The 25,733-nt window shown below is 40.4% G+C and overlaps 1 protein-coding gene across 2 annotated transcripts in view; it reads left to right on the plus strand.

Moving 5' to 3' along the window:
* LOC125454090 (probable E3 ubiquitin-protein ligase HERC3) overlaps positions 1-25,733 on the plus strand; it is a 49,892-nt gene that overhangs the window by 5,174 nt on the left and 18,985 nt on the right. Inside the window, exons 4-18 of one of the 2 annotated variants that reach the window (XM_059651051.1) lie at positions 829-1,050; positions 8,008-8,099; positions 9,124-9,254; positions 10,956-11,110; positions 11,912-11,988; positions 12,630-12,730; positions 13,645-13,704; positions 14,919-15,024; positions 17,141-17,333; positions 18,007-18,164; positions 20,119-20,199; positions 20,766-20,816; positions 22,254-22,316; positions 22,396-22,458; positions 24,911-24,994. In XM_059651051.1, the coding sequence (XP_059507034.1) occupies positions 829-1,050; positions 8,008-8,099; positions 9,124-9,254; positions 10,956-11,110; positions 11,912-11,988; positions 12,630-12,730; positions 13,645-13,704; positions 14,919-15,024; positions 17,141-17,333; positions 18,007-18,164; positions 20,119-20,199; positions 20,766-20,816; positions 22,254-22,316; positions 22,396-22,458; positions 24,911-24,994 (1,637 nt within the window). The remainder of the gene's footprint in view (positions 1-828; positions 1,051-8,007; positions 8,100-9,123; positions 9,255-10,955; positions 11,111-11,911; positions 11,989-12,629; positions 12,731-13,644; positions 13,705-14,918; positions 15,025-17,140; positions 17,334-18,006; positions 18,165-20,118; positions 20,200-20,765; positions 20,817-22,253; positions 22,317-22,395; positions 22,459-24,910; positions 24,995-25,733) is intronic. The other variant, XM_048534418.2, reaches the window with a different exon arrangement.

Genomic DNA, 25,733 nt, shown 5'->3' on the forward strand with positions numbered 1-25,733 from the left:
AAACTTTCAAACTAACACGTTGAGATTTGAACTCATGTCTGGAAAAAGACCTGATATAATTATATTGCCAAAAGGAATTAGTCAATAATGTCTACCATCATGTGATTTCCCTTGCATGAACCCTCACTCAAGTCTCACATACGTGATTCTTGATCCATGTAGAAACAGTCCCCAGATGGTTTCCATTCCCTATCTCATTATTCTTTTTCCTTCAAAGGGTAAATAGTCCCATCTATTCATTACCTATGGGTGGAACCATTCACAACAGTTAGACACCAATACCCACACCTGGCCATCATTCAGGGCGAGTGCTCTGGTCTCTATTTGTTAGGGTTGTGTGGGGTGGGTTCTAAATTCAACCCTTCTGATTCAGAGACTAGATTCACTGAACCAGTGTTGCTACATTTGGATATGAGTAACCTAAACTGTAGATACTGAATTTCAGTCATCACCTACAAGAGTGTGACTTGGACCCCTGACCTTCTGATTCAAAGATGTTTACAATATCCAGGAGGTAACGGTAATTGAGATACCTGATGGTATGAGAAATGGGAGACCATAATAGAAATTGCTGGAAAAGCTCAGCAGTTCCGGCAGCGTCTGTGGAGAGAAATCAGAGTTAATGTTTTGGGTCGAGTGACCTTTGCTTGGGACTGTATGAATAATGGTTTGTTCAATATTTGATGCATATTTAGAACTTTATAAAATATAGCTTAAAGCAGAAATCAGTTTTTCTATTTTTCAGTTTTCTTGTAAGAGTTATACATGATCATTTCAAACGTACTGGAGCCAAAGGCATTTACTTTCTTGTTTATTTTCTGTTGGTAGATGGCCAACTCTTTGCCTGGGGCCAGAACACTTACGGCCAGCTCGGTCTTGGTACAAAAGATGCTTGCCAACGCATTCCTGAGTTGATGGTATCTCTTCCTGGGATGCCAGTGGCTCAGATCGCTGCAGGAGGAGAACACAGCTTTGCCCTGTCTCTCTCTGGGGCGGTGTTTGGATGGGGAAGAAATAATCATGGACAGCTGGGACTCAAGGACACAGAGGGTAAGACCAATTACAAAACTATTGTTCCTCCTTTTCCTTTACCTCTATTTCCAGACAAAATTCCCGTGTTAGGGAACTGGAGCTGGAACTGGATGAACTTTGGATTATTCGGGAGGCAGAGGGGGTTATTGAGAGAGTTACAGGGAGGTAGTCACTCCTCAGGTACAAGAAAAAGGCAGATGGGTTACGGTCAGGGGACGGAAAGGGAACCGGCAGATAGTGCAGGGATCCCCTGTGGCCATTCGCCTCAGCAATAAGTATACCGTTTTGGATACTGTTGGGGGGGGGGGCGACTTACCAGGGGAAAGCAGTGGGGAACAAGTCTCTGGCACAGAGTCTGTCCCTGCTGCTCAAGCGGGAAGGGGGAAGAGGAGCAGAGCAGTAGTCATTAGGGACTCCATAGTTAGGGGGACAGATAGGAGGTTCTGTGGGGGCAAGAGAGACTCACGGGTTGGTGTGTTGCCTCCCAGGTGCCAGGGTGCGTGATGTCTCTGATCATGTTTTTGGGATCCTTAAGGGGGAGGGGGAGCAGCCCCAAGTCATGGTCCACATTGGCGCCGACGACATAGGTAGGAAGAGAGATGGGGATTTAAGGCAGAAATTCAGGGAGCTAGGATGAAAGCTGAGAGCTAGGACGAACAGAGTTGTTGTCTCTGGTTTGTTGCCTGTGCCACGTGCTAGTGAGGCGAGGAATAGGGAGAGAGAGGAGTTGAACACGTGGCTACAGGGATGGTGCAGGAGGGAGGGTGTTGGAATTTTGGATAATTGGGGCTCTTTCTGGGGTAGGTGGGACCTCTACAATGGTCTTCACCTAAACCAGAGGGGTACCGATATCCTGGGCGGGGGGGGGGGGGGTGCGGAATTTGTTAAGGCTATTCGTGTGGGTTTAAACTAATTCAGCAGGGGGATGGGAACCAAAATTGTTGTTCAAGTATAGAAAAGGTTGACAGTAGGGTGGTCCGAAATAAAGTTTCAGGGACGCAAGATGGCACCGGCAAACAAGAAGTTGGTTTGAAGTGTGTCTACTTCAATGCCAGGAGCGTCCGGAATAAGGTGGGAGATCTTGCAGCATGGGTTAGTACCTGGGACTTCGATGTTGTGGCCATTTCGGAGACATGGATAGAGCAGGGACAGGAATGGTTGTTGCAGGTTCCGGGATTTAGATGTTTCAGTAAGAACAGAGAAGATGGTAAAAGTGGGGGAGGTGTGGCATTGTTGGTCAAGGACAGTATTACAGTTGCAGAAAGGATGTTTGGGGACTCGTCAACTGAGGTAGTATGGGCTGAGGTTAGAAACAGGAAAGGAGAGGTCACCCTGTTGTGAGTTTTCTATAGGCCTCCGAATAGTTCCAGAGTTGTAGAGGAAAGGATAGCAAAGATGATTCTCGATAGGAGTGAGAGAGACAGGGTAGTTGTCATGGGGGACTTCAACTTTCCAAATATTGACTGGGAACACTATAGTTCGAGTACTAGAGATGGGTCAGTTTTTGTCCAGTGTGTGCAGGAGGGCTTCCTGACACAGTATGTAGATAGGCCAACAAGGGGCAAAGCCACATTAGATTTGGTACTGGGTAATGAGCCCGACCAGGTGTTAGATTTGGAAGTAGGTGAGCACTTTGGTGGTAGCGATCACAATTCTGTTATGTTTACTTTAGTGATGGAAAGTGATAGGTGTATACCACTGGGCAAGAGTTATAGCTAGGGGAAAGGCAATTACAATGAGATTAGGCAAGATTTAGGGAGCATAGGATGGGGAAGGAAACTGCAGGGGATGGGCACATTAGAAATGCGGAGCTTATTCAAGGAAAAGCTCCTGTGTGTCCTAGATAAGTATGTACCTGTCAGGCAGGGAGGAAGCTGTAGAGTGCAGGAGCTGTGGTTTACAAAGCTACGAGGTAGCTGGGAAAGGCCTAAAGAGAGAGCTCAGAAGAGCCAGGAGGAGACATGAGAAGTTGTTGGCAGATAGGATCAGGGTAAAACCTAAGGCTTTCTATAGGTATTTAAGGAATAAAAGAATGACAAAAGTAAGATTAGGCCCAATCAAGGATAGTAGTGGTAAGTTGTGTGTGGAGTCAGATGAGATAGGGGAAGCACTAAATGAATATTTTTCAACAGTATTCACTCTAGAAAATGACAATGTTGTCGAGGAGAATACTGAGATATAGGCTACTAGATTAGGTGGGATTGAGGTTCACAAGGAAGAGGTATTAGAAATCCTACAGAGGGTGAAGATAGATAAGTCCCCTGGGCCACATGGGATTTATCCTAGGATCCTCTGGGAAGCCAGGGAGGAGATTGCCGAGCCATTGGCATTGATCTTTAACTCGTCATTGTCTACAGGAATGGTGCCAGATGACTGGAGGATAGCAAATGTACCCTGGTAACTATAGACCAGTGAGCCTTACCTCAGTTGTTGGTAAAGTGTTGGAAAAGGTTATAAGGGATAGGATTTATAATCATCTAGAAAAGAATAAATTGATTAGGGATAGTCAGCACGGTTTTGTGAAGGGAAGGTCGTGCCTCGCAAACCTTATTGAGTTCTTTGAGAAGGTGACCAAACAGGTAGATGAGAGTAAACCGGTTGATGTGGTGTATATGGATTTCAGCAAGGCGTTCGATAAGTTTCCCCACAGTAGGCTATTGTACAAAATGCAGAGGAATGGAATTGTGGGAGATATAGCAGTTTGGATCGGAAATTGGCTTGCTGAAAGAAGACAGGGGGTGGTAGTTGATGGGAAATGTTCATCCTGGAGACCAGTTACTAGTGGTGTAACGCAAGTGTTGGTGTTGGGTCCACTGCTGTTTGTCATTTTTATAAATGACCTGGATGAGGGCGTAGAAGGATGGGTTAGTAAATTTGCAGACGACACTAAAGTCAGTAGAGTTGTGGATAGTGACGAAGGATGCTGTAGGTTGCAGAGAGACATAGATAAGCTGCAGAGCTGGGCTGAGAGGTGGCAAATGGAGTTTAATGCAGACAAGTGTGAGGTGATGCACTTTGGTAGGAGTAACCGGAAGGCAAAGGACTGGGCTAATGGTAAGATTCTTAGTAGTGTAGATGAGCAGAGAGATCTTGATGTCCATGTACACAGATCCTTGAATGTTGCCACTCAGGTTGACAGGACTGTTAAGAAGGCATAGAGTGTTTTAGCTTTTATTAATAGAGGGATCGAGTTCCGGAACCAAGAGGTTATAGTGAAGCTGTACAAAACTCTGGTGCGGCCACACTTGAAGTATTGCATACAGTTCTGGTCACCGCATTATAAGAAGGATGTGGAAGCTTTGGAAAGGGTGCAGAGGAGATTTACAAGGATGTTGCTTGGTATGGAGGGAAGGTCTTATGAGGAAAGGCTGAGGGACTTGAGGCTGTTTTCATTAGAGAGAAGAAGGTTGAGAGGAGACTTAATTGAAACATATAAAATAATCAGAGGGTTAGATAGGGTGGATAGGGAGAGCCTTTTTCCTAGGATGGTGACGGCGAGCATGAAGGGGCGTAGCTTTAAATTGAGGGGTGAAAGATATAGGACAGATGTCAGAGGTAGTTTCTTTACTCAGAGAGTCGTAAGGGAATGGAACGCTTTGCCTGCAATGGTAGTAGATTCGTCAACTTTAGGTACATTTAAGTCATCATTGGACAAGCATATGGACGTACATGGAATAGTGTAGGTTAGATGGGCTTCAGAATGGTATGACAGGTCGGCACAACATCGAGGGCCGAAGGGCCTGTACTGTGCTGTAATGCTCTATGTTCTATGTTCTAAAATTTGCATTATCTTTTAACTTTATTTCCCTAATTTATTCTATGAAGGACTGTAATATAGAACTTTCTGTTTTTTTCTTTATTCCTGTATTTTTGTACGTAATCTATTTCAGTGCCTAAGATGTGTAACTAGGTACTTGATACCCAAGGTGGCACTGTGTGTGGTAACATTGTACGCTTTTCATTGCACTTTTGCACTTGAGTAAGTGTGACAATCATACAATAATTCTAATTCTAGTTCGAAACCAGGGGATTTTTTTGAACAATAGCTTAGAATTTGTGATCAAAGACAAACTGTTATGCTCGCCATTGATCTTGAAGAAGGTCGATCACAACTACATGGCAATCTCTATAGCATAGGCTTCGCATTTCTCTGGATTTAGTTCTGATTTTACTAGTTCTCTGGTATTGGATAGCAGTAACATCATCAAGCAATCTCTTTGAAGCAGTCTTACAGGAAAAACCTGGAATTTTCTTGCTCATGTTTTAGAAAATTTTACAAACTGTTAAATTAAAAATTGGGAAATAGAAATTGAATTAAGGTAGAAGCTGAAATTCCATAAGCAATCCTAGATGTAAAAATTTATTTTTAAAATTCTATGGAATTTAGCACAGATTAAATCAATTCAGCATTCTCAATATAGCACAATTTCCTCAATATAGCACAATTACAGCTGCCCGTATATTTATGAATGTCCAATCTCCCAGCATTTATCCTTATGATCAAATCCCATACAGGAGCATATCAATATGAATTTTAAAGACCTGGCATGTGAACATTTCTTTGTCCTTATGAATGGCTATTTTATATTGTACTGTATTGTTCTTACTTGTGAATAAATTGACTCATGAATGTACTCAAGAACAGGACCAGTTCATAATTCGGGGACTGTCAGGAGTTTGATTATTAGTCATTTTGGCCTACTGTGCTCTTGTGAAACTACTGTTAAGCTGGAATTCTTTAGGATTTATTAGCCTGAAGAAGTGGAAGAACTCATCAAATTAGCAATTTCTAATTATTTCCATCTACAAGGACTTCAACACCCTGCAGTGGAATAGAAACTTACTGACAGATGCTTCTGGATTTCTGAGTTCAACTGCATATGTGGAGATGCTAGACTTTATTTCCAAGTTCATAGTATTTAAAGCTGACAGTTTCTTGGTCATTACAAACATAAAGACTGTGTCAATACATTTTTGACCTCATACCAGTTCAACAAGTATTGAGGCAGAAATTTCTTTGTATGTTCTTCATTGTTCAGTGCCTGTGTTCTTGAACGGAGTTGGAAGATTGAAAAAGAAATCTCTTAGAGCTGTTTATAAGAAATTGAAATCTTGGAAGTGCATGCAGGTGAAAAAGATTAAGAGCTGATGAAGATTAAGGTGATTAAGAGTTTTGCATATTTATGGATTTGTGGAAACATTTGTGTTAATGAAATTGAGTTGCATTGCGATAACATAGAAGACTTTCATAGATTTAAGTGTCAGTAGGAAGAATGACAATACAACAAATATATTGTAACAAATAGTCATTTGGTAGTGCAGAACTTGAGTATTGCTGAAAGAAGTCACATTTTAGCAAAGATTTTTGCCTTGCAATCATCAGGACCATTTGCAAGAATACCCATACAAGGGGAAAACCAACATTTATATACATGGGAATGGAGCGCTGATTGTTTGGCAAGTGGACTCTCATTGATAGAGTGCAGTCTTGGAGAATGCATCAATTAATTATAATTGACAGTTAACTGCCAGGCTTGTTTAAATTTAATCAGGCTCTGATTTGTCAGAAGAATTGCCCTTAAAAATTAATCAGTAAATGGCCATCACCTAGTTTATTGAGTTGAAACAGGCACATTGTTTGTTGATGTTCTTTCTGACTGCAAAGAGCAGAGCCTTGAGTATGAATATTTGTACCTTCCAATGCAAGTGCACATCAGAAAACACATTTCTTTCAGATATTACTCAGATTGGCTGAATGCTGGAGATGAGAAAGAGATGAAATGTTTTACTGGAGCTGTTCGTATTGTGGTAACGATACTTTGATGATTTTTGAGAGTTGATGGAAAAAGTGAAAGTAAATTAACTCTCCTGGTTGTGTATTTGCCAGCTGTTGTCAGAAAAATCCACAGATCATTTTGGTTGGACAAGTTAAATGAACAAGAAGAAATGTTGTTTCTGGGAACATTGGCACCTTTAAGACAGAGGTTTTTTTTTACAGAATAGGAGTCCAGAGAAATTACAACTGCTCCAATCTCATTCAGACAACTTTCAATCCTTCTCAACAGTGAGTGGACTACCAATTAGAAACTAGACTCAAGTTTCTGTTAGGCGACAGTTCCAATTTCACATCTGCCTAAAGTGACAACTGAGTGGTTGAATGTGTTGAAATATCACCCCTCACCACTGTGTATCCTTCAGGTTCAGTATTATTTACATATTGGGTAACTACTGTGCATTCAGCTTGATCTGTAACTGATGTATAATATATACCATCATCAGATGTAGCTCCACAAGGTTTCATTCCCCAGATTGCAGATCTCCTTACAAATGTCTGATCAGTGTTAAGTAACTTGGAAAAGATTGGAAATAATTGGAAACATTAATCTTGCTTACTACATTCACAATTCAATATTGAGAAAGCCAAATGTAGACTGGGTGATTGGTTGGCTTAACATATCCATCACATTTGCATGTATGCTGCTGACCTCCATGTGCATTATCATTTCAATTTCTCTGATTATTCTCATCTTGAATGGTCATTTAAATTTGCTCCAAATAAGGCCACACAAATTTAGACTATCTTTCATTTTCTTGCTGGGCCCTTCAGACCCTTTGGTTTGTACATTGATTGATTTTTTTAAAAATTGGAGCTCCATTGTCTTCCCATTTTCATTCTCCCAGTTACAATCAGTTTTATGTGCACTAACCATTGAGCTTCAGCATTTTTTAAGTCATGACTAAATTAGACTCTTAACAATGGAATAAATATTATTCTCTCACATTATTCCATAAGAGAAACAGACTGTCTGCAGAAATTCAGGATAGGAGTTTGCAACAACACCACATTCAATTGAACAGTCAGAATCATTTTATTCTGACTCAGAACCTTCATAATCAAATTAACTGAGAAGGTATTATTACTTTGGAAAATGTAAGAGAAATGTGAGTCACTTGTCTTTCCAATCTTCCTTACAGATAGGTATGAACCCAAACATGTGAAGCTATTGGAGGGTAAGAGGATCATCTATATCTCTTGTGGAGAAGAGCACACTGCTGTCCTGACAAAGGTTTGTTCAGGAAAAGAATTGAAATTAAAATCTCATCTTTAGTTCCTTTTTGGGGTGTGGCAATAGCCCTAATTATAATTACACATTTTGTTTTAGTCTTGATTGCAGTTCACCTGAAAATATGCAGTCTGGTGATAAAAATTGCGATAGGCAAAGAGGTAACAAAGTGTGAAGCTGGATGAACACAGCAGGCCAAGCAGCATCTCAGGACCACAAAAGCTGAAGTTTCGGGCCTAGACCCTTCATCAGAGACCTCTCGAAACATCAGCTTTTGTGCTCCTGAGATGCTGCTTGGCCTGCTGTGTTCATCCAGCTTCACACTTTGTTATCTTGGATTCTCCAGCATCTGCAGTTCCCATTATCTCTGATCACAACAGGGAAAGAAGTGACTGCTTCTTCGTAAATGGCTCAAGAATCTCCTGTGCGATTCTTGCTTCCTGATCTAGGGAAGAGCATAATAGGTGGAGTGTATTTTTACGCATGGGTTAGCACAAACAGGTAATGTCAGTCTGCAGTGGGACAAAAAATGTGCCGTGTCTAAGTAATAACTACATTCAGTGGGATCATTAATAGTTTTGGAGTACACTTTTTCCTGCACTATTAATTAATGTACTCATTGTAGTCTAGAATGAATCAGAATTTGGAATGTAGCAAATTATAACTAATAAAAGCAGTTAAGGTAACAAGAGATTCTGTTATAGACTCTGTCAACATGCTGCTGGGTTGGTTACCTCAGTGAGCTAAATGACCAGAACCTGGTTGAGCCAATAGTATAGTTTCAATTCCTGTGTTGGCTGTCATAGTTTATAGAGGCCATGCTTCCATCCTTGTGGAGTGGTTACTCTCAAGCTGTAAATAACTGATTCTCACTCTCTCTGATGTAGAAATATGACTAAGGACAATTACCATAATATGTACCAATTACCAACAATAAAAGGGACCTGGCACTTCATGATTAAGGTCTTTATTTTTTTCCCTTGTGATGAGGAGTAACTTTCCCTTGCACTATTATCTTTTTCCCTAGGATGGACTTGTTTTCACCTTTGGAGCTGGGAGTTATGGGCAGCTGGGACACAACTTTGTACAGGATGAGACCAAACCTCATCTTCTCAGTTACCTGTTTGGAAAGAAAGTTTCTCAAATAGCATGTGGAAGGTAAGCTTGTAAGGCATCAAGAAAATTAAATCCAGCTATATCTCTTCCACTGTTCCTTACATGCAAACCAGAAGCATTTAAATTAATCATCTCTTTTGTTATTAAACATCAATAGACATTTGCAGTGTGAGTCTATCTGGTTAATTATTTTATTATCTATAAAAGCCTAGGATTGAGATCTTTTTTTTTTAGAAAGTACACTTCGTTTAAAAATAAATAATGGCTTGGTCAATGTGAGAAGAAGGTGTGGTGAGTGGTCATTAGGGCTGGCACAATGAAATAGCTTCCAGGAATAAGATAACTGTGGGAGATGGGTGGTGTGAGATGTTGCAAAGATCATGTGGCTTGCAATGGTGGGTGGAAGCATGGGGCAACAGAGCCCAGACTTCAGTTCTCAGGTTGGGAAGAGCTACACTACCTCACTACCCCATGCTTTTTGTGTATCCCAGGAAGCCTTGCTGGCTTCCTGACAACTTTAAGAGATGAACTCACTGCTGGAAATCAGATTAACGTGCCATAAGTGTCTCAAGTATACCATTAGATCGCAACTTTAGTTTATTTTTCACAGTCCTGTCAGAGGGCAGCATCAAAATGAGGAATTAGCAGGACCCTCGTAGGAAATGGAGATGCCCTGTTTCAATCATGTCTTTCCCACTGATCTAGGAGGGTAAAAATTCCTCCTGTTGGTTGAGAATATAGGAGGCATGGTTATTAAGTTTGTGGATGACACCGAAATTGGTGATATAGTGGACAGTGAAGAGGATTATTTAAGGTTACAAAGAGATCTTGATCAATTGGGTCATAGGGCTGAGGAGTGGCTAATGGAGTTTAATTTGGATAAATGCGAGGTATTGCATTTTGGTAAAACCATCAAGGGCAGGACTTATACAGTTAATGGTAGGACACTGGGTAGTATTTTAGGGCAGAGAGACCTACGGGTGTGTGTACATAATTCTTTGAAATTTGCATCACAGAGAGACAAGGTGGTTAAGAATGTATTTAGCACACTTCCTTTCATTGCTCAGACCTTTGAGCATAGGAGTTGGGACGTCATGTTGAGCTTGGCCTCTTCTGGAGTACTGTGTGCAGATCTGCTCGTCCTGTTGTAGGAAGGATATTATTAAACTGGAGAGGATACAAAAATGATTTACCTGAATATTGCCAGGAATGGAGGGTTTGTTATCAAAATAGGCTGGGACTTTTTTCACTGGAGCATAATTGGTTGGGGGGGTTGACCTTATAGAAATTTATAAAATCATGAGGGGCATAGATAAGGTGAATGGCAAATATCTTTTCCCAAAGGTGCAGGAGTTAAAACTAGAATGTGTATTTTTAAGGTGAGAGAAGAGAGATTTTAAAAGGACATGACGGGCAACTTTGCATGGAGTGTTTAGTGTGTGGAATGAATTGCCAGAGGAAGTAGTGAATGCACGTACAATTACAGCATTTAAAAGATATTCGGATAAGTACATGAGCAGTAAGTGTTTAGAGAGATAGGGCCCAAACACAAGCAGGTGGGACTAGTTTATTTTGGGACTAATTGGACCAAAGGGTCTGTTGCCATGCTATAGGACTTTATGACACTGATCCAGAGTTCAATACTGAAAACATGAAGGGAGAGTGGTGTTTAGAGCTGATCAGCAGCACAAAATTGGGCAGAGTCTTGAATAGTTATAAATGTGTATTCTTACTTTAAAACAGTTACCACACACTGGCCTTCGTTCCATCATCTGGCAGGATCTATTCTTTTGGTCGTGGGGAGAAAGGACAGTTGGGAAATGGAGAAACCAGAGATCAGTTACTGCCCCTTCCCGTCAACATAATGGGCACATCTGGCAAACACACAACTGGAAATAGTAAGAGTTTGAAGTTTATGCATTTGTGCAACCCATGGGAAAACTTTGAAAAGGAATACCATGTAAAATCGATTGTTTGATGTGATATTTTGCAGTTTGATTTTATGTATAATGCAAGTGAAATTTGTCAACCACACCAGCAATTAGGGAGCTAGTTAGCTCAGTTGGGTAAATGGGAAATGTATGGTTCAGAATAATGCCAACAGTGTGGGTTTGATTCCCGTTCAGCTGAGGTAGATTTTGGATCCCCTTCACTGCTTTGCCACAAGTGTGGAAGGCAAAGGCCATCCATCACTGATAAAGCTGCCAAGATGAACAACTTGGGGGAAACATCAGAATTCCAATGCACCAAAGGCTTCAGCATAGACCGCTCATGGAATGGAATGGAATAGAAATGCCGTAAAGCATGGGAAATTAAAATTAAATGTAAATTTCAGGTGAGGTAGAGTTAGAAGCTGGGGAGAATGCATGCAATCCTCATTTTAACATTGCACATTTGATCCCTTTATTTTTCTTCGTATTCACATTATAAATTCTTGTGTATATATTTATAATGTCCTATGTAAACACGTCACATTACTTACACCCTGCCTCCAGTGATAGTGCTGCAATATCTGCAGGAATAAACATGTAATCATGTAGGCACTTTTCATTGGAAATATGAATATGCAGCATTTTTTGATGTAAGAATATGGTAGGAAATGTATGTAAATATAAAGTTAGCATATTACCCAACAATAAATAGGATGACATACATGCAGCATTGAAGTCCGCCTAATTAGTTTTTATGCATTTTCACAGGCCATACAACCAGGCCAGTTATCAAAAGAATTTTTGCAGGTGGAAACCAGAGCTTTGCAGTGTGCAGTCATGAAGTGGTAAGAATATTTTATATACCGGAAGAATAAATTATGGAAGAATGGAATTTCACAATCTATAAGGCAGCCACTTTGCCTGACAAGCCAATATTGACTCTCTGGAAGCACTCTCTACCTAGATCCATTGCACTTCCCCTTCCTTGGGTATTTTTAGTTTTGTCTCTATGTATTCCTCCATCAACCAAAATTATTAAAAATCTTGTCTGCTTAGAGCAGCAGCCTCCAAAGTGATATCTAATAATATGTCAGTGTCCGTAATACAGGTGCATAAGGGATATGGTGCCTCAAAATTAGTTGTTCATATCCAGGAAGTGAAACAAACCTGACCAAAATCTACTCTGGAGTTTACCCAGTAGTGCTACAGCAGTGTAAGCTTCTTTCCCCTGTCCAATGTTGCTTTGCCTGCGTCCCTTGCTTTGGGTCACCTTCATCAGTTCAGCCTGGCATTGCAGCTGCTCTCCTTTGACTGTCACAGGAGAAGTCTGAAGTGATCCCAAGATATATGGCGAGCTCAGCCATATCAAGAGTACATTGTCTGCATGGGAGAAAATTTCACTATCCCTTGAAGGATTTCCCTTGAAAGAACTTGATGTTCTTTGCTGGTAGACAGATATTCAGAGCTATTTACTTCTTCTGTCTAGGATTTGTTGTCCAAAATGGACCACTTTTCACACATAACTTTGAAGAGAATCATCACAGTGGACAATTTCTTGGAAAAGCAATTGTGCAAAGAAAGAAGAAAGTAAGTTGCCTTCACACTACTTCCTTGAGAATATCTCATTAATTTCCTATGGACAAATATCCAGAAAATAATATGCCTAGATTTTACTTCTTGGTGTTAAGACTGGCATTAATACATTGATTTCCATTATAATAATTCTGATGATATAAAAGGGAATCTTAAGTTTGAATTTCTGGTGGACACATATAATAAGCGCATTGAAAATAGACATATGACCCTTAAAGCCTGCTTTACTGTTTAACATGTTCATGGTTAACATTTGACCTCAAGTCTACTATCCTCATAACCTCATCCGCACATGTCTCATCAATTCTAAGAATCTATTAATTTTAACCTTAAATAATATCAGCAACTGAACATCCAGATCGTTCTGGAGCAGAGTGTTCCAAATATCATACCACCAGATGGGTTTCCGAGTTGCCCTCTGTATCGATGCAGGCAGCCACTGAAGTTGGAGATACTCTGGTGGAGTCAGGACCTGATCACAGTGATACCCCTGCTGCACATTGATCAGCAGATTGGACTGGCGGAATGTTTGGGCTACTGTTTATTTTACGATCTGTATTGTACTTGTGTTGAATGCCATTGGGATGCCATAAAGAATTGAGGAGTCAATTAGTTTTCAGTTTCTAAACATCAGGAAGGCATATTTCACTGTTACGCATTTTTTTCAATCTATCTTGCCTGAATTTGTTCAATCAGTGCAGCTTCTAAATACAATCCAGGTTATAGATTCCTGTAATATGATTTTAGCAAGGTATTCAACTTCAGTAGTTCTATTTAAGCCTTGTAAAACTAATCATCTACAGGATGTATCCTTATTGAGAATTTGAATTATCTTTATATTGATGGAAGTATATAATGGTTTAAAAATACAACTGTGTAAATGCAATTTCTCTGAATTTTATTTACAGGGCAATTTCGGAGGCATTTTCTTCTTCTCAAACCCTAAGTGGAAGTTTCCTGGAAGTCAGGTAAAAAAAATGCTGTTGCCTAGCAATTGGAATCAAAATATCCCAAGGAGTCTTGCAACAGGCTGTATTTGAGGTTATTGCTTTATTCCCTGGGTTCAAGTCACAACTAGTTGATTTTTACACACCCCACCCCCTTATTTTGTGATGTTTATTTAGTTGATTTAATTTATGGAATTTGCAGATATTGGTACAATTAATTGGATAGAAGGCTGGGGAAGAGAATGTATGTACAGAAATGCCACTCAAAGATTTACAGGGCTGAATCTGTTATTATTCCTTGCATTTCTATTCTCAGCCAAACTATCAAGTTTTATTAACTTCCCTTTCCTGCCTTCTATTCATTCCCATTTGGGAATTGACAGTCTTCTGATCAAACACTTTCCACCAACTACTTGTACTTTTGACTCCATCGCTCTTCCCAGAATCTGAGTAAGTGTCATTTAACGCAAGTAATCTGTAGTGCAACTAGGCAAATGCCTGAATTCTGAGGGAAGCTTACGACACTGTTTTTCCAAAAATATCATGTAATCAGCTGTACAGCTTCAGCACATTTATGGAAAATATGAATTAGCCTCTCATACATTTCCAAATTCCTGTGGCCCCATTATTGGTACCAGTACTCACAACTGTCTAGGTTGTAAGCCCTGTAATTTCCTCCCTTATCCTCTCTGCCTCCTAACCATTTCTCCTTTTAAGGCACTCTTTTAAAATCTGTCTCTTCCACCAGCCTTTAAGTCAGCTGGGTTAGTATCTTTTTCTTTAACTAGGTATTAAATATCCATCTGATGACTGGCTTATAAAAAAGCGCCAAGGGGCATTTTATTACACTGGAGGGGCATATAATTTCAACTTGTGGTTGAGTTGGAAGTGGTCACCTAAAGCTGATATCATCAGTAGAAGACCTGTACTTCACAAGGAATAAAGACTGAAGGAAGGATGTAGGACTAGACTTTAGTGTTCGTGGGCATATTTCAATGGAATGAAAACCAAAGATGCAAGGTCTGTGCAGGTTTTGCCAATTTATCAGACAGTGAAAGTGAATGTTTGAGCTCCAGAGCATTGTACCACTCTTTATTTCAGGCAACTACATAGATTTGGGTCAACACAAAGAACTCATACTTCAAATCAATCTGCAGTAACTTTGAAGAAGCCAGTATAATATAATACTGTTTCCAAAATGCATGAAGAATAATTTTTCATATGTTTCAAAACAGGAAGGATGGTCATTTCAAAACAAATGGAGAGATGTCTGGTCTCAATCTATCTGCAGTGTCTCGGGGCATTGAATATTTGGCAAAAAATTGCTCATTGTTACAGAAGGTAATGTTACTGACTAATCGGTCACAGATACATTCAGCTTCTAGCACCTTAAAGCACTGGAATGAACTTGTACCTCTCTCTGATCTCTGTGGTTCATTTTCTCTCTTTCTTCCTTTGACAAATGCCTTGCAATCCATCCCTTTGGTTAAGATTTTGGTTATCAGCCTATTATCATCATTGGTGTCTTATCCTGTCTTACAACACACCTGTGAAACGCCTTGGGTGGTTTTGTTATGTGAGAGAGGCATGCATACATGTTAGCTGTTGTAATCAGCTTTTATTCCAGTGATAAGGCTGCTTTGACCTACACAGCAAGAGGACTGCCACAGTTCATTAATTTACAAGAGGGAATCAGCCATGGTCTGTAAGAATCCCTCTGGATAGCAACCCAGAATTCAGAATCCCTCACACGGACTGTCTGGAGAAGAGTTTGAAGGCTGAATATTCTGACTCAGGGCAGGCACTGTGTGACCCAGTCAAAAAACACGTCAATTTCAGGGTTAATGAAACAGTATTTTGCTGTACGGGTTTTTTTGGTAAAGACACCAAAACACACAGGTCTGAGAGCGGTGTGTCAGCACAAACGTATGACAAAGAACAGAATTTGGCTTTCAAGCTTGCCCTGCCATTGAATAAGATCATGACTTATCTGATCACTCTACACTTTTCCCTCCCCATCTTGCTTGTCAAACATCTTTGTATCTCTGCCTTAAAAATGTTCAAAGACTCTACCTTTTAGAATTAGCATTCCCAACACACGTGACCCTCTGTGAGAAAAGAAATTCTCCTCCTCTCTATCTTAAGTGGATATCCCCTTATTTATAAACAGTTTAGATTCTCTCACAAGATTTAGTATTCTTTCCACATGCACCCTTTTCAGACCCCTTAAGTTTTCATATGTTTCAAACAAGTTGCCGTTTTGTCTTCTAAACTCCAGAGGATACAAGCCTACCTTGGCCAAGCTTTCATCATAAGACAACCTGTCCATTTCTGATAAACCTTTGCTTATTACTGCCTCCAATGGATGTACAACAACCCTTCCTAAATTAGGAAGCCAATGCTAGACATATTTTTCATTCATTCACGGGAAGACCGTGTCACTGACCTAGCAGCATTCATTGTCCATCCCTAATTGCCCAGAGGGGACTTAAGTCAACTACATTGCTGTGGGCCTGGAGTCACATGTAGGCCAAATCAGGTAAGGATGGCAGCTTCCTTCCCTAAAGGACAATAGTGAACCAGATGGGTTTTTCCAACAATCAACAATGGATTCACAGTCATCATTAGATTCTTAATTCCAGATAGTTATTGAATTCAAATTCCACAATCTGTCATGGCAGGATTTGAACCCTGGTCCCCAGAACATTATCTGGGTCTCTGGATTAACAGTGCAGTGATAATACACTAGGTTATTGCCTCCTCCATTCTAGACGTAGTCTCACCAATGCCTGGTACGACTGGTTGTACCTCAGTGTTTCTCCTTTTATAGCTTTCTGAGAATGATCTTAAAGATTGTTTCTCCATGAATCGTTACTTTGGAAACACTTTAAATTAAATAGATTCATGCCAGTCTGAGAATTAGGGCCAGACCGTTTAGGAGAAATGTTAGGAAGCACTTCTAACACACAAAGGGCAGCAAATGATTGGATCTCTATTCATCAGCTGGGAGTGGATGCTGGATAAGTTGTTAATTTTAAATCTAAGATGGATACATTTTTGTTAAACAAAGGTATTAAGAGATGTGGGCCAAAGGCAGGTATGTAGAGTTAGGCCACATATCAATTGTGATCTCATTGAATGATGGAACAGGCTTGAGGGGCTGAATAGCCTACTCCTGTTCCTATGTCCTATGTTACTTAATATTTAGGGAATCTCTATTAGGATTATTCCCGTCAGCTGTTAAATGTCTGCATTATAATCCCCTATTGACCACTACTGTTTCATATTTTGCTGCAGGATTCACCTGTGGCAATGGATGATCTTGCATTGCAATATGAATCAGGAATAAGACGTAAACACATTTTAGAGTTAAATGTAATGTACTAAATTGATTAAAGTGGATTTCCTTTATTATAAAGTTGTTACAGTCCCATTGCTGATGTTCACAATTTTACAGGTGAAGAATGCAGTCCAGCATAACCTGATCCCATCGTTATCTCGATCTCCGACTTGTGTGGAAACATTGCGAGTTTACATTATAATACCAGAACTCATTGCGGTTCTGACAGAGCCAAGGGACTCCGCATTGCTGCTGCAACATTTAAACAGATCCATTCTCTCACTTGAAGAAGATTATTTTAAAATTCTTGGTGAGTTTTTCTCAATTGTGTAAACATTAGTTAAACACTGATGAAAATAATTCTAAAATAAACTCTCCCACAATTCCTCCATTACTATGGTGACAATGCTTCAAAACATACCTCAATAACTGTAAAGTTGACGGGCCCTGAGGTACTGAACGAAATATTCTTTCTGTCTATTCTGCACCACTTGCAGTATGATTATGTTCTGGGTTCTCATAATTGGAGAAGTTGCAGAAGCACTGGTGCTCCTCCTGTTCAGAACTTCAGTTCACATTGATTTGGAGCCAATCTACCATCCCCTGAGAAAAAGAACAGGAAATGACATCACCAACCCAAGGAAACCTAACCAGATAAATAGAAAGCGGGACATAACACCAGCGCTTCGTCGGAGGCTGACTGATGATGTTACCTAGAATGGTGATGAAACGTCTGAAAACTAACCTTCCAGCTCAGTGAGCAAACTCACATCCAGAACTTCAGTTGAAATACCACATAACGCGAAAATCAAGGCAGCTAATCTGTGGAAATTATCAGCAAAGGATTGACTCGATTGTTTTAAGCATAGCATCCACTGTTCTATCTTAAGAGCTCATCATTCTGTTCATCTTTTCTGATGCTTTACCATCTGGTAGACTGTGTTTGATTTTGCACGCATGTTTCTGTTCCCATTCTTGACTAGAATGCTGGTGGCGGACAATGCCTGACGATTTCTTCATGCGCCTTGTGGCAGTTTATCAAAAAGAATCCAATCGATTTCATCAACTCGCTCTGGCGAAGGCTTCAAAAGATGACACCAGACTACATGATGCATTAAAAATTTTACAAGCACTTTCTAAGGTCAGTGCTAGTTTAAGTGACTCTATCTCCATTTTAATCCATCTTTAGCTGTCTTGTCTCTGCTCAGAAAATGTTCTTTGTTACTTCCCTGCACAACCTACAAATAAGTCCTAAAACCCTACTTCTTTGACCAGCCAGCATTATTTGCTATGATAACAGGGTGTAGAGCTGGGTGAACACAGCAGGCCAAGCAGCATCAAAGGAGCAGGAAGGCTGACGTTTCTGTTCTGGACCCTTCTTCAGAAATGGAGGAGGGGAAGGGGATTCTGAAATAAATAGAGAGAAGGGGGAGGTGGATGGAAGGTGGATAAAAGAGCAGATAAGTGGAGAGAGAGGAACTGGTCAAGGAGGTGGGGATGGAGCCAGTAAAGGTGATATGTATGTGGGGAGTTAGGATGGGGGTTGGTCAGTCAACGGAAGACAGACAGGTCAAGGAGGCGGGGACGAGGCTGGTCAGGAGGAGGTGGGGGTGGGGATTGGTCAGTGAGGTGGGAGGAGCCGATAGGTGGGAGAAAAGACAGACAGGTCAAGGAGGCAGGGACAAGCTGGGCTGGTTTTGGGATGAGTTTGGGAGGTGGGCAGATTTTGAAGCTTGTGAAGTCCACATTGAGATCATTGGGCTACAGGGTTTCTGCAACCATTGGGGGGCATCGTTGTGGCACTGGAGGAGGCCCAGGATGGACATGTCGTCGAAGGACTGGGAGGGGAGTTGAAGTGGTTCGCGACTGGAGGTGCAGTCGTTTGTCACGAACTGAGCGTAGGTTCTGGGCCTACCTCTGCCTCCCCCACCCCCACCCCAACTGCCACCCCCACCTCTCTATTTATTTCAGAATCCCCTTGCCCTCCCCTATTTCTGAAGAAGAATCCAGAGCTGAAACATCAGCTTTCCTGCTCCTCTGCTGCTTGGCCTGCTGTGTTCATCTGGCTGTACACCTTGTTATCTCAGATTCTTCAGCATCAGCCATTCCTACTTTCTCTGAATCAGCATTATTTCTTGGTTGTTTATTTTCTCTGTGAAACAGTTTGGAAGTTTTACTCCATATAAAAGGGCATTGTGAATTCAGAACTGTTGTTGCATATCAGGGCTGAGTAATGAGGCTTCCAATTATTGGACAGACATAATGGTCTCAATATTAATCTAACCTGCCCACCAGGGACAGGATAAGTTCAGTTTGTACACTCATTCCACATCCATTCTGAGTGTCGAGATTTGTAATAAACCTGCTTAGGCAGGTTGTGACACATTTTTGAAGCAGGTGGGACTTGTATGCAGGTAGTGGATGCCTCTGCACCACACATCCATTCCCCCCACCCCAAATCTCTCTCTCTCATACACACACAGCAGTTCAGGCCTACACTGTGATGAAACCAATGGCAAGTTAACGTAAAGCCAGACTGGGAGAGAAATGGCTATTCAATCCAACCCTGCCTGTTTCCTAATATTAACTGAAAATGTGAGTGTTGTATAATGCTCTGATTGGGAAATCAGCGTTGCATTGCACATAATGTTCCAGCACAATGGTTGAGTTGGTGTCACACTGAATTCTCCAAATCAGCCCTCAACATTTGCACTTAGATGTCATCCTTGTCATTGTTCAGAAGTAAATAATTTCAATTTAGACTGTAACAGAGCAAATTGTATATGGTATGTTAAGTTGAATGGTACTTGATGGATCAATTGTCCTTTCCCAAGCCCTGTTTTCTTAGAGTATCCAATGGACGTTATAGACTGTATGAGTATGCAGTTGTGCAGCAGCCTAAAAGGTTCCAACTGGATTTGTTCCATTTTATATACCCACAGCTGCACAATTTAGTTTAGAGGGACTGTGTAAAGTTTTTAGAACTATAAGTCCAAAGACAATTGTTCTTCCTACGCACATTGCTTTTAATAAACCCAAATTACTCCTGGACTAATCACAAAAATGTTAACCTATGTTTAATTCTATGCTGGCAGGTAAATTTGAGCAGACATACAAAGATCCCAGACAGAAACTTTTGCATTCCTGTAATGGAAAATTTGACAGACTCTGTGATGGTAGGTGGATGTATATTTCTAAGTCTAGTCTGCTTCATCAGTCTCTCAGCCAGATCTTTACAGTTTGTCCCATATCTCATTCACCCTCATTGTTCCATGGTTTGTCCATTACCATAAAAAAAATGAACTATGAATGCTGATTAAATATTGGACTGTGTGTATATGTATAAATGTGGAGAAAGACATTGTAATTGCTCAGCAAGTTTGATGGTCTGAATGGCCTACCCATGTTTCTATGAGACACTCTAAATGATCTTGTAACGTGGAGAGAATCTGAGCTGAAATTAATTTCATGTTATATTAAGACATACTTCTACTTACCGATTTGCCATTTCTACTGTGTCTGTTGTACAGTAAAGAACATTTTCATTGTGGAAAGGGGTTTGGATAGATTGGAAAGATGAAGGTTATTTTTGTTAGCAACATAAAAAAAGAATGTGTAGCAATGTGAATGGCAATGCTCTCATTTTGTCCATGCTAGATTTAGCTTAATTTTTCTTGGCCTCATGCACAAAGCAATCTAAATGAATGCTCACTTTTACATATTTTCATGTCGTTGTTTTCAGGCCTTTTTGGAGAAGTGGTTTCTTGGCGATTTCCAAGCTATGACTGTTCAGGTACATTTTAAATGAATGCAGAATAAATGATCATGGCCAAAAAGTGAATACAGATAAACATTTATAAAAATTTTATATAAAATCATGTGTTAATTTTTTATGATTGAGGGCATGGTAAATGAATGTGTTTGATCCATTTGCATCTTTTGTCATGAATTTATCTCAAGTATTGGGCCGTGGAAATGATGGATGAGATTAATTAGTTAAAATCCCAGGCTTTATGAAAACAAAAATCTTCAACAATTTTTTTACTACTTCTTTCTGGCGATTAATAGGCGATTCCAATATGTCAGTTTACATTGCCGGTGATGTGAGCAGTTGCGGGGTCTGTTCCAGCCTGATTGTTGCAAAATTAATTCTTACGGTATGGGCATCACTGACAAGGTTAGCATTTATTGTCCACCCCAAGTTGCTCTGATGTGACTGAGGTGGTGATGGTGGTGGAGAATTTCAAAGGATGAAGTGGTAGCAGCTGATTTAACATAATATAACCTTGGGGTGTAAGAGTCAATTACGTTGGTGTAAACCTGAAAAAAACTAAAAGGACTTCTGAAAACAATTGAGTTATTAAGACAATGTGACAGCTTTGCAGCCACATTTTTAAGGATGGAGATCAAATTCTCAAACTACTGTGATGAGATTAGAATTCTCTCGATAACTTATACTAACTTAATTCCTAAAATTAACTGCTTCGAATTAATTCTGCAATCAATTCTGGGCGGCACGGTGGCTCAGTGATTAGCACTTCGGCCTCACAATGTCAGGGGCCCGGGTCCACCCTTGGGTGGCTGTCTGTGTGGAGTTTGCACATTCTCCCCATGTCTGTGTGGGTGTTCTCTGGTTTCCTCACACAGTCCAAAGATGTGCAGGGTAGATGGATTGGCCATACTAAATTGCTGGTAGTGTCCAGGGATGTTTAGGCTTGGAGTAGGAGAATGAGTCAGGGTAGGACGCTCTTTGGAGGGGAGGGGTGGTGTGGACATGGTGGGCTGACTGGCCTGTTTCCACACTGTAGGGATTTTATTCTATTCTATAATAAACTGAGCAGACGTGATGACATTCTGTTTCACTTGGATGGCTCTTTAATCTATTGAGTGAACCGTTTGAAATTCTGTGTAGTTTTGTTCCAAATATTCAGTCTGCAGTGAAAACAAAACCACATTGACTTGACGAAAAAGAACCAAAAATGATTAGGAATTAATATTAAGAATTGATAACATGAGGCTGAGTTGTAATCAGACAAAAGGTTTCATTCTTATCCACCTTTTGCTGATACTTGTCGTCTCAAGATTTTCCCATTCTACTGAAATGTTTCACCAAAGTGGTGTTCGTCACAAAGCAAAACCAAAATGTTTGTAGAAGTAAAACACTTGTTTGTTTCTTGGGCACTTTGAAGTAAAGCTGATCTGTCATGTTGGCCTTGTGTTTTCTTCACAGTTAGTGAGCGGCTATGCATTTTCAGAAATTAAGGTTCAGCAATTCTTCTCAGCACTGCTCACAGTAAGTTGTCTGTGTTGCATGTTTGTTTATGTGAATAATAATTATTCTGTTACTTTTTAAAATTTCCTCTCTCAAATAGATTGGTGGTCTGGAGAAGTCAAGAGGCCTGCTCTCAAGCCACACTAAGCCTAACCAAGAGAAGGTGTGGGCCTCTTCTTCTGAGTTAGTTCTGTGGAGTCCTTAGCTTGGGTCCTGCTTGTTACTTCCTCACAGTGAGCCTACTGAGAATTCTAACTTCATTTAAGTGAAGTTTATGTCCATAATTGAGAGAGTCAAGAAGGCTTCTTGCAAAAGTATAGGCGCAAGTCATTCAACTCCTCAAGCTTGTTCCACCATTCAGTGAGACCTGTGACTGATCTGTGATCACACTCCATATACCTGCCTTTGGTCCCTATCTCTTAATACCTTTGCTCAACAAAAATGTATCTTATTTCAGATTTAAAATTAGCAACCTGCTGTCAATAGGGGTGCTAAAAGCAATAGCAAGCAATGATTTTAAAAGTGAATTGGTTGTGAATTTGGAAATAAGCTTACAGGCATGGAGCTGGGGAATGGGCTGATTGCATTGCTGTATGGAGAACTGGTACACAGTTGACACAATGAATGATCTCCTTCTGTCCCAAAAATGACTTAATTACCTAGATTTTCACAGACTCATGGGGGCACCACACTTATGCAAACTAACATCAGGCGTTTGGATCCTGAATTCCTGCCTCGATTTCTGACAGGTCCTATTTTTGCCAACTTTGTTTTCACACCAGTGTCTGTGGCCCTTAACAGACCACATTTACCAAACATTATTTGGCTTTCCCTAAGCTGAAGTATTTGACAGATGATCCCTCTATTTTATCACTCAAATCGTTTGCTCATAATTATTCACAGCATTTACGAAATGATCTGAGATTTGCTTTCTCCTGCATTCGAAGACAATTGGTAAATCGGAGCAGTAAAATAATCTCAATGGGACATCAAAATGGGGTGAAACCTTTCAGATGGGAATCATTCATTATTTTGTCGAAACATGTTTTTAAAACAGACGTAGCTGGTTTTATAGAGTCATAGAGCTGCACAGCATGGAAACAGACCCTTTGGTCCAACTTGCCCATGCTGGCCAGATATCCCAAACTAATCTAGTCCCATTTCCCAGCATTTGTCCATATTCCTCTAAACCCTTCCCATTCATATACCCATCCACATGCCTTTTAAATATTGTAAGTGTACTAGCGTCCACCACACCCTCTGGCAGCTCATTCCATACATGCACTTCCTCTGTGTGAAAAAGTTGCCCCTTAGGACTCTTTTAAATTATTCCCCTCTCACCTTAAACCTATGCCCTCTAGTTTTTGACTACCCCACCCTGGGGAAAAGACCTTGGCTATTCACCCTAACTATGTGCCTCATGACTTCATAAACCTCAGTCTTTGGCACTCCAGGGAAAATAGCTCCAGCCTATTCAGCCTCTCCCCATAGCTCAAACCCTCTAACATCCTTGCAAATCTTTTCTGAACCCTTTTAAGTTTCACAACATCCTTCTTACAACAGGGAGAACAGAATTCCATGCAGTATTCCAAAAGAGGCTTAACCATTGTCCTGTACAGCCACAACATGACCTCCCAACTCCTATACTCAAAGCACTGACCAATAAAGACAAGCATACCAAATGCATTCTTCACAATCCTATATACCTGGGAGAGAGATAATGGGAACTGCAGATGCTAGAGAATCCAAGATAACAGAGTGTGGAGCTGGATGAACACAGCAGGCCAAGCAGCATCTCAGGAGCACAAAAGCTGACGTTTCGGGCCTAGACCCTTCATCAGAGAGGCCCAGAACATCAGCTTTTGTGCTCCTGAGATACTGCTGGGCCTGCTGTATTCATCCAGTTCCACACTTTGTTATCCTATATACCTGGGACTCCACTTTCAAGGAACTACGAACCTGTACTCCAAGCTCTCTTTGTTCGGAAACACTCCTCAGAACTTTACCACCAATTATATAAGTCCTAGCCAGGCTTCCCTTTCCTAAATTCAGCATCTCACATTTATCTCAATTAAACTCCATCTGTCACTCCTCAGCCCATTGGCCCATCTGTTCAAGGTCCCGTTGAATTCTGAGGTAACCTTCTTTGCTGTCCACTACACTTTCAAGTTTGGTGTCATCTGCAAAATTACTAACCAACTCTCTTATGCTCACATCCCATCCTAGTATTACTTTTATTTTCATGGTAAAAGTAAGAGTGAACCTTTCTGACTTAAAAGGCAGAATTATGGAAACCTACAAAATAATGCACATTGCACCAAATGATATGTAAAGTAATGTAGCTAGGGTTTGAAACAAAAAATGTCCCCCAGCTACAGGGAATATTTTCACATCTGAACAAAGAAACCAAGTTACAATACACTATGGAGCAAGTTTAATAAAACCTGGGTTAATATTTCCGGTGCTGTGAGTGTTAAAAGCAGTTGGAGGTATGTTTCTATTTACATACATATTATTAAGTACATTTATCTAAGCAACACTTATTTCTGATTGTAAAACAGACACAAACAAACTTAGACAATTTACGTAACATACATAATGTGCTTCTTCCATAGATACAACACCAACTGTTTGCATATCCTTGCATCTTCAATATGGAAACAAAGCTTCAAATATTGAAAATGGAATTCAACCTATTGGTAATGTTATGTATGGAAATTTCATTATGTAGAAACGTAGCCTAATGATTAAATGCCCATATTTAACATGCAGACTGAAGCTCATTCCAATATAGCAGCACATCAAGGGCTTTTGGATATATCACAAATTGTGTTGGAAAAAGCTCTCACTGTTAGCTAACTTTGGCACTTTTTTTCAGCTGCCCACCTTGTAACTGTATTGAGATTGATCTCACATATATCAGTCCTCTCCTACATCAGAGCATGTAGGGTTAATGGGACGGCATTAGTTTAGGGGCAATACTATTGGAGATCCATTGATCATGCACTAAAAATCTGAAACAAAGTCAGCAAAATCTTACTTCCAGCTGTCACTTTTTTTGTCACTCTTTGGCATCAACTTCTCAATTATAAATCCCAGCCTACCAGTCATTGATATCAAGATACACAATTACAATTATATTTTCTCGCTCCAGTCTCCCTTCTGGTTGAAACAGCCTCCAAACTCCTGAGCCTATACTGTAGAAAATCAGCTATCAAAAAATTTCATGCAAATGCATACGTGCCTTGAGTGCTCAACAAGCTACTGTGTCATCATAGGTGTACCATGGCACTGTTGGAATAGAATAGAGTTGGTCAAAGTGGCCAAAATCTATCCCTCAACCACACACAAAAACACAGTAAATTGCTATTTTTGTGCAAAGTGGCTGTCACATTTCTTGCATTGCACAGAAATTATACATTTGCTGTAAAGTGCTTA

This window comes from Stegostoma tigrinum, chromosome 1, assembly GCF_030684315.1.
Source record: "Stegostoma tigrinum isolate sSteTig4 chromosome 1, sSteTig4.hap1, whole genome shotgun sequence".
Lineage (NCBI taxonomy): Eukaryota > Metazoa > Chordata > Chondrichthyes > Orectolobiformes > Stegostomatidae > Stegostoma > Stegostoma tigrinum.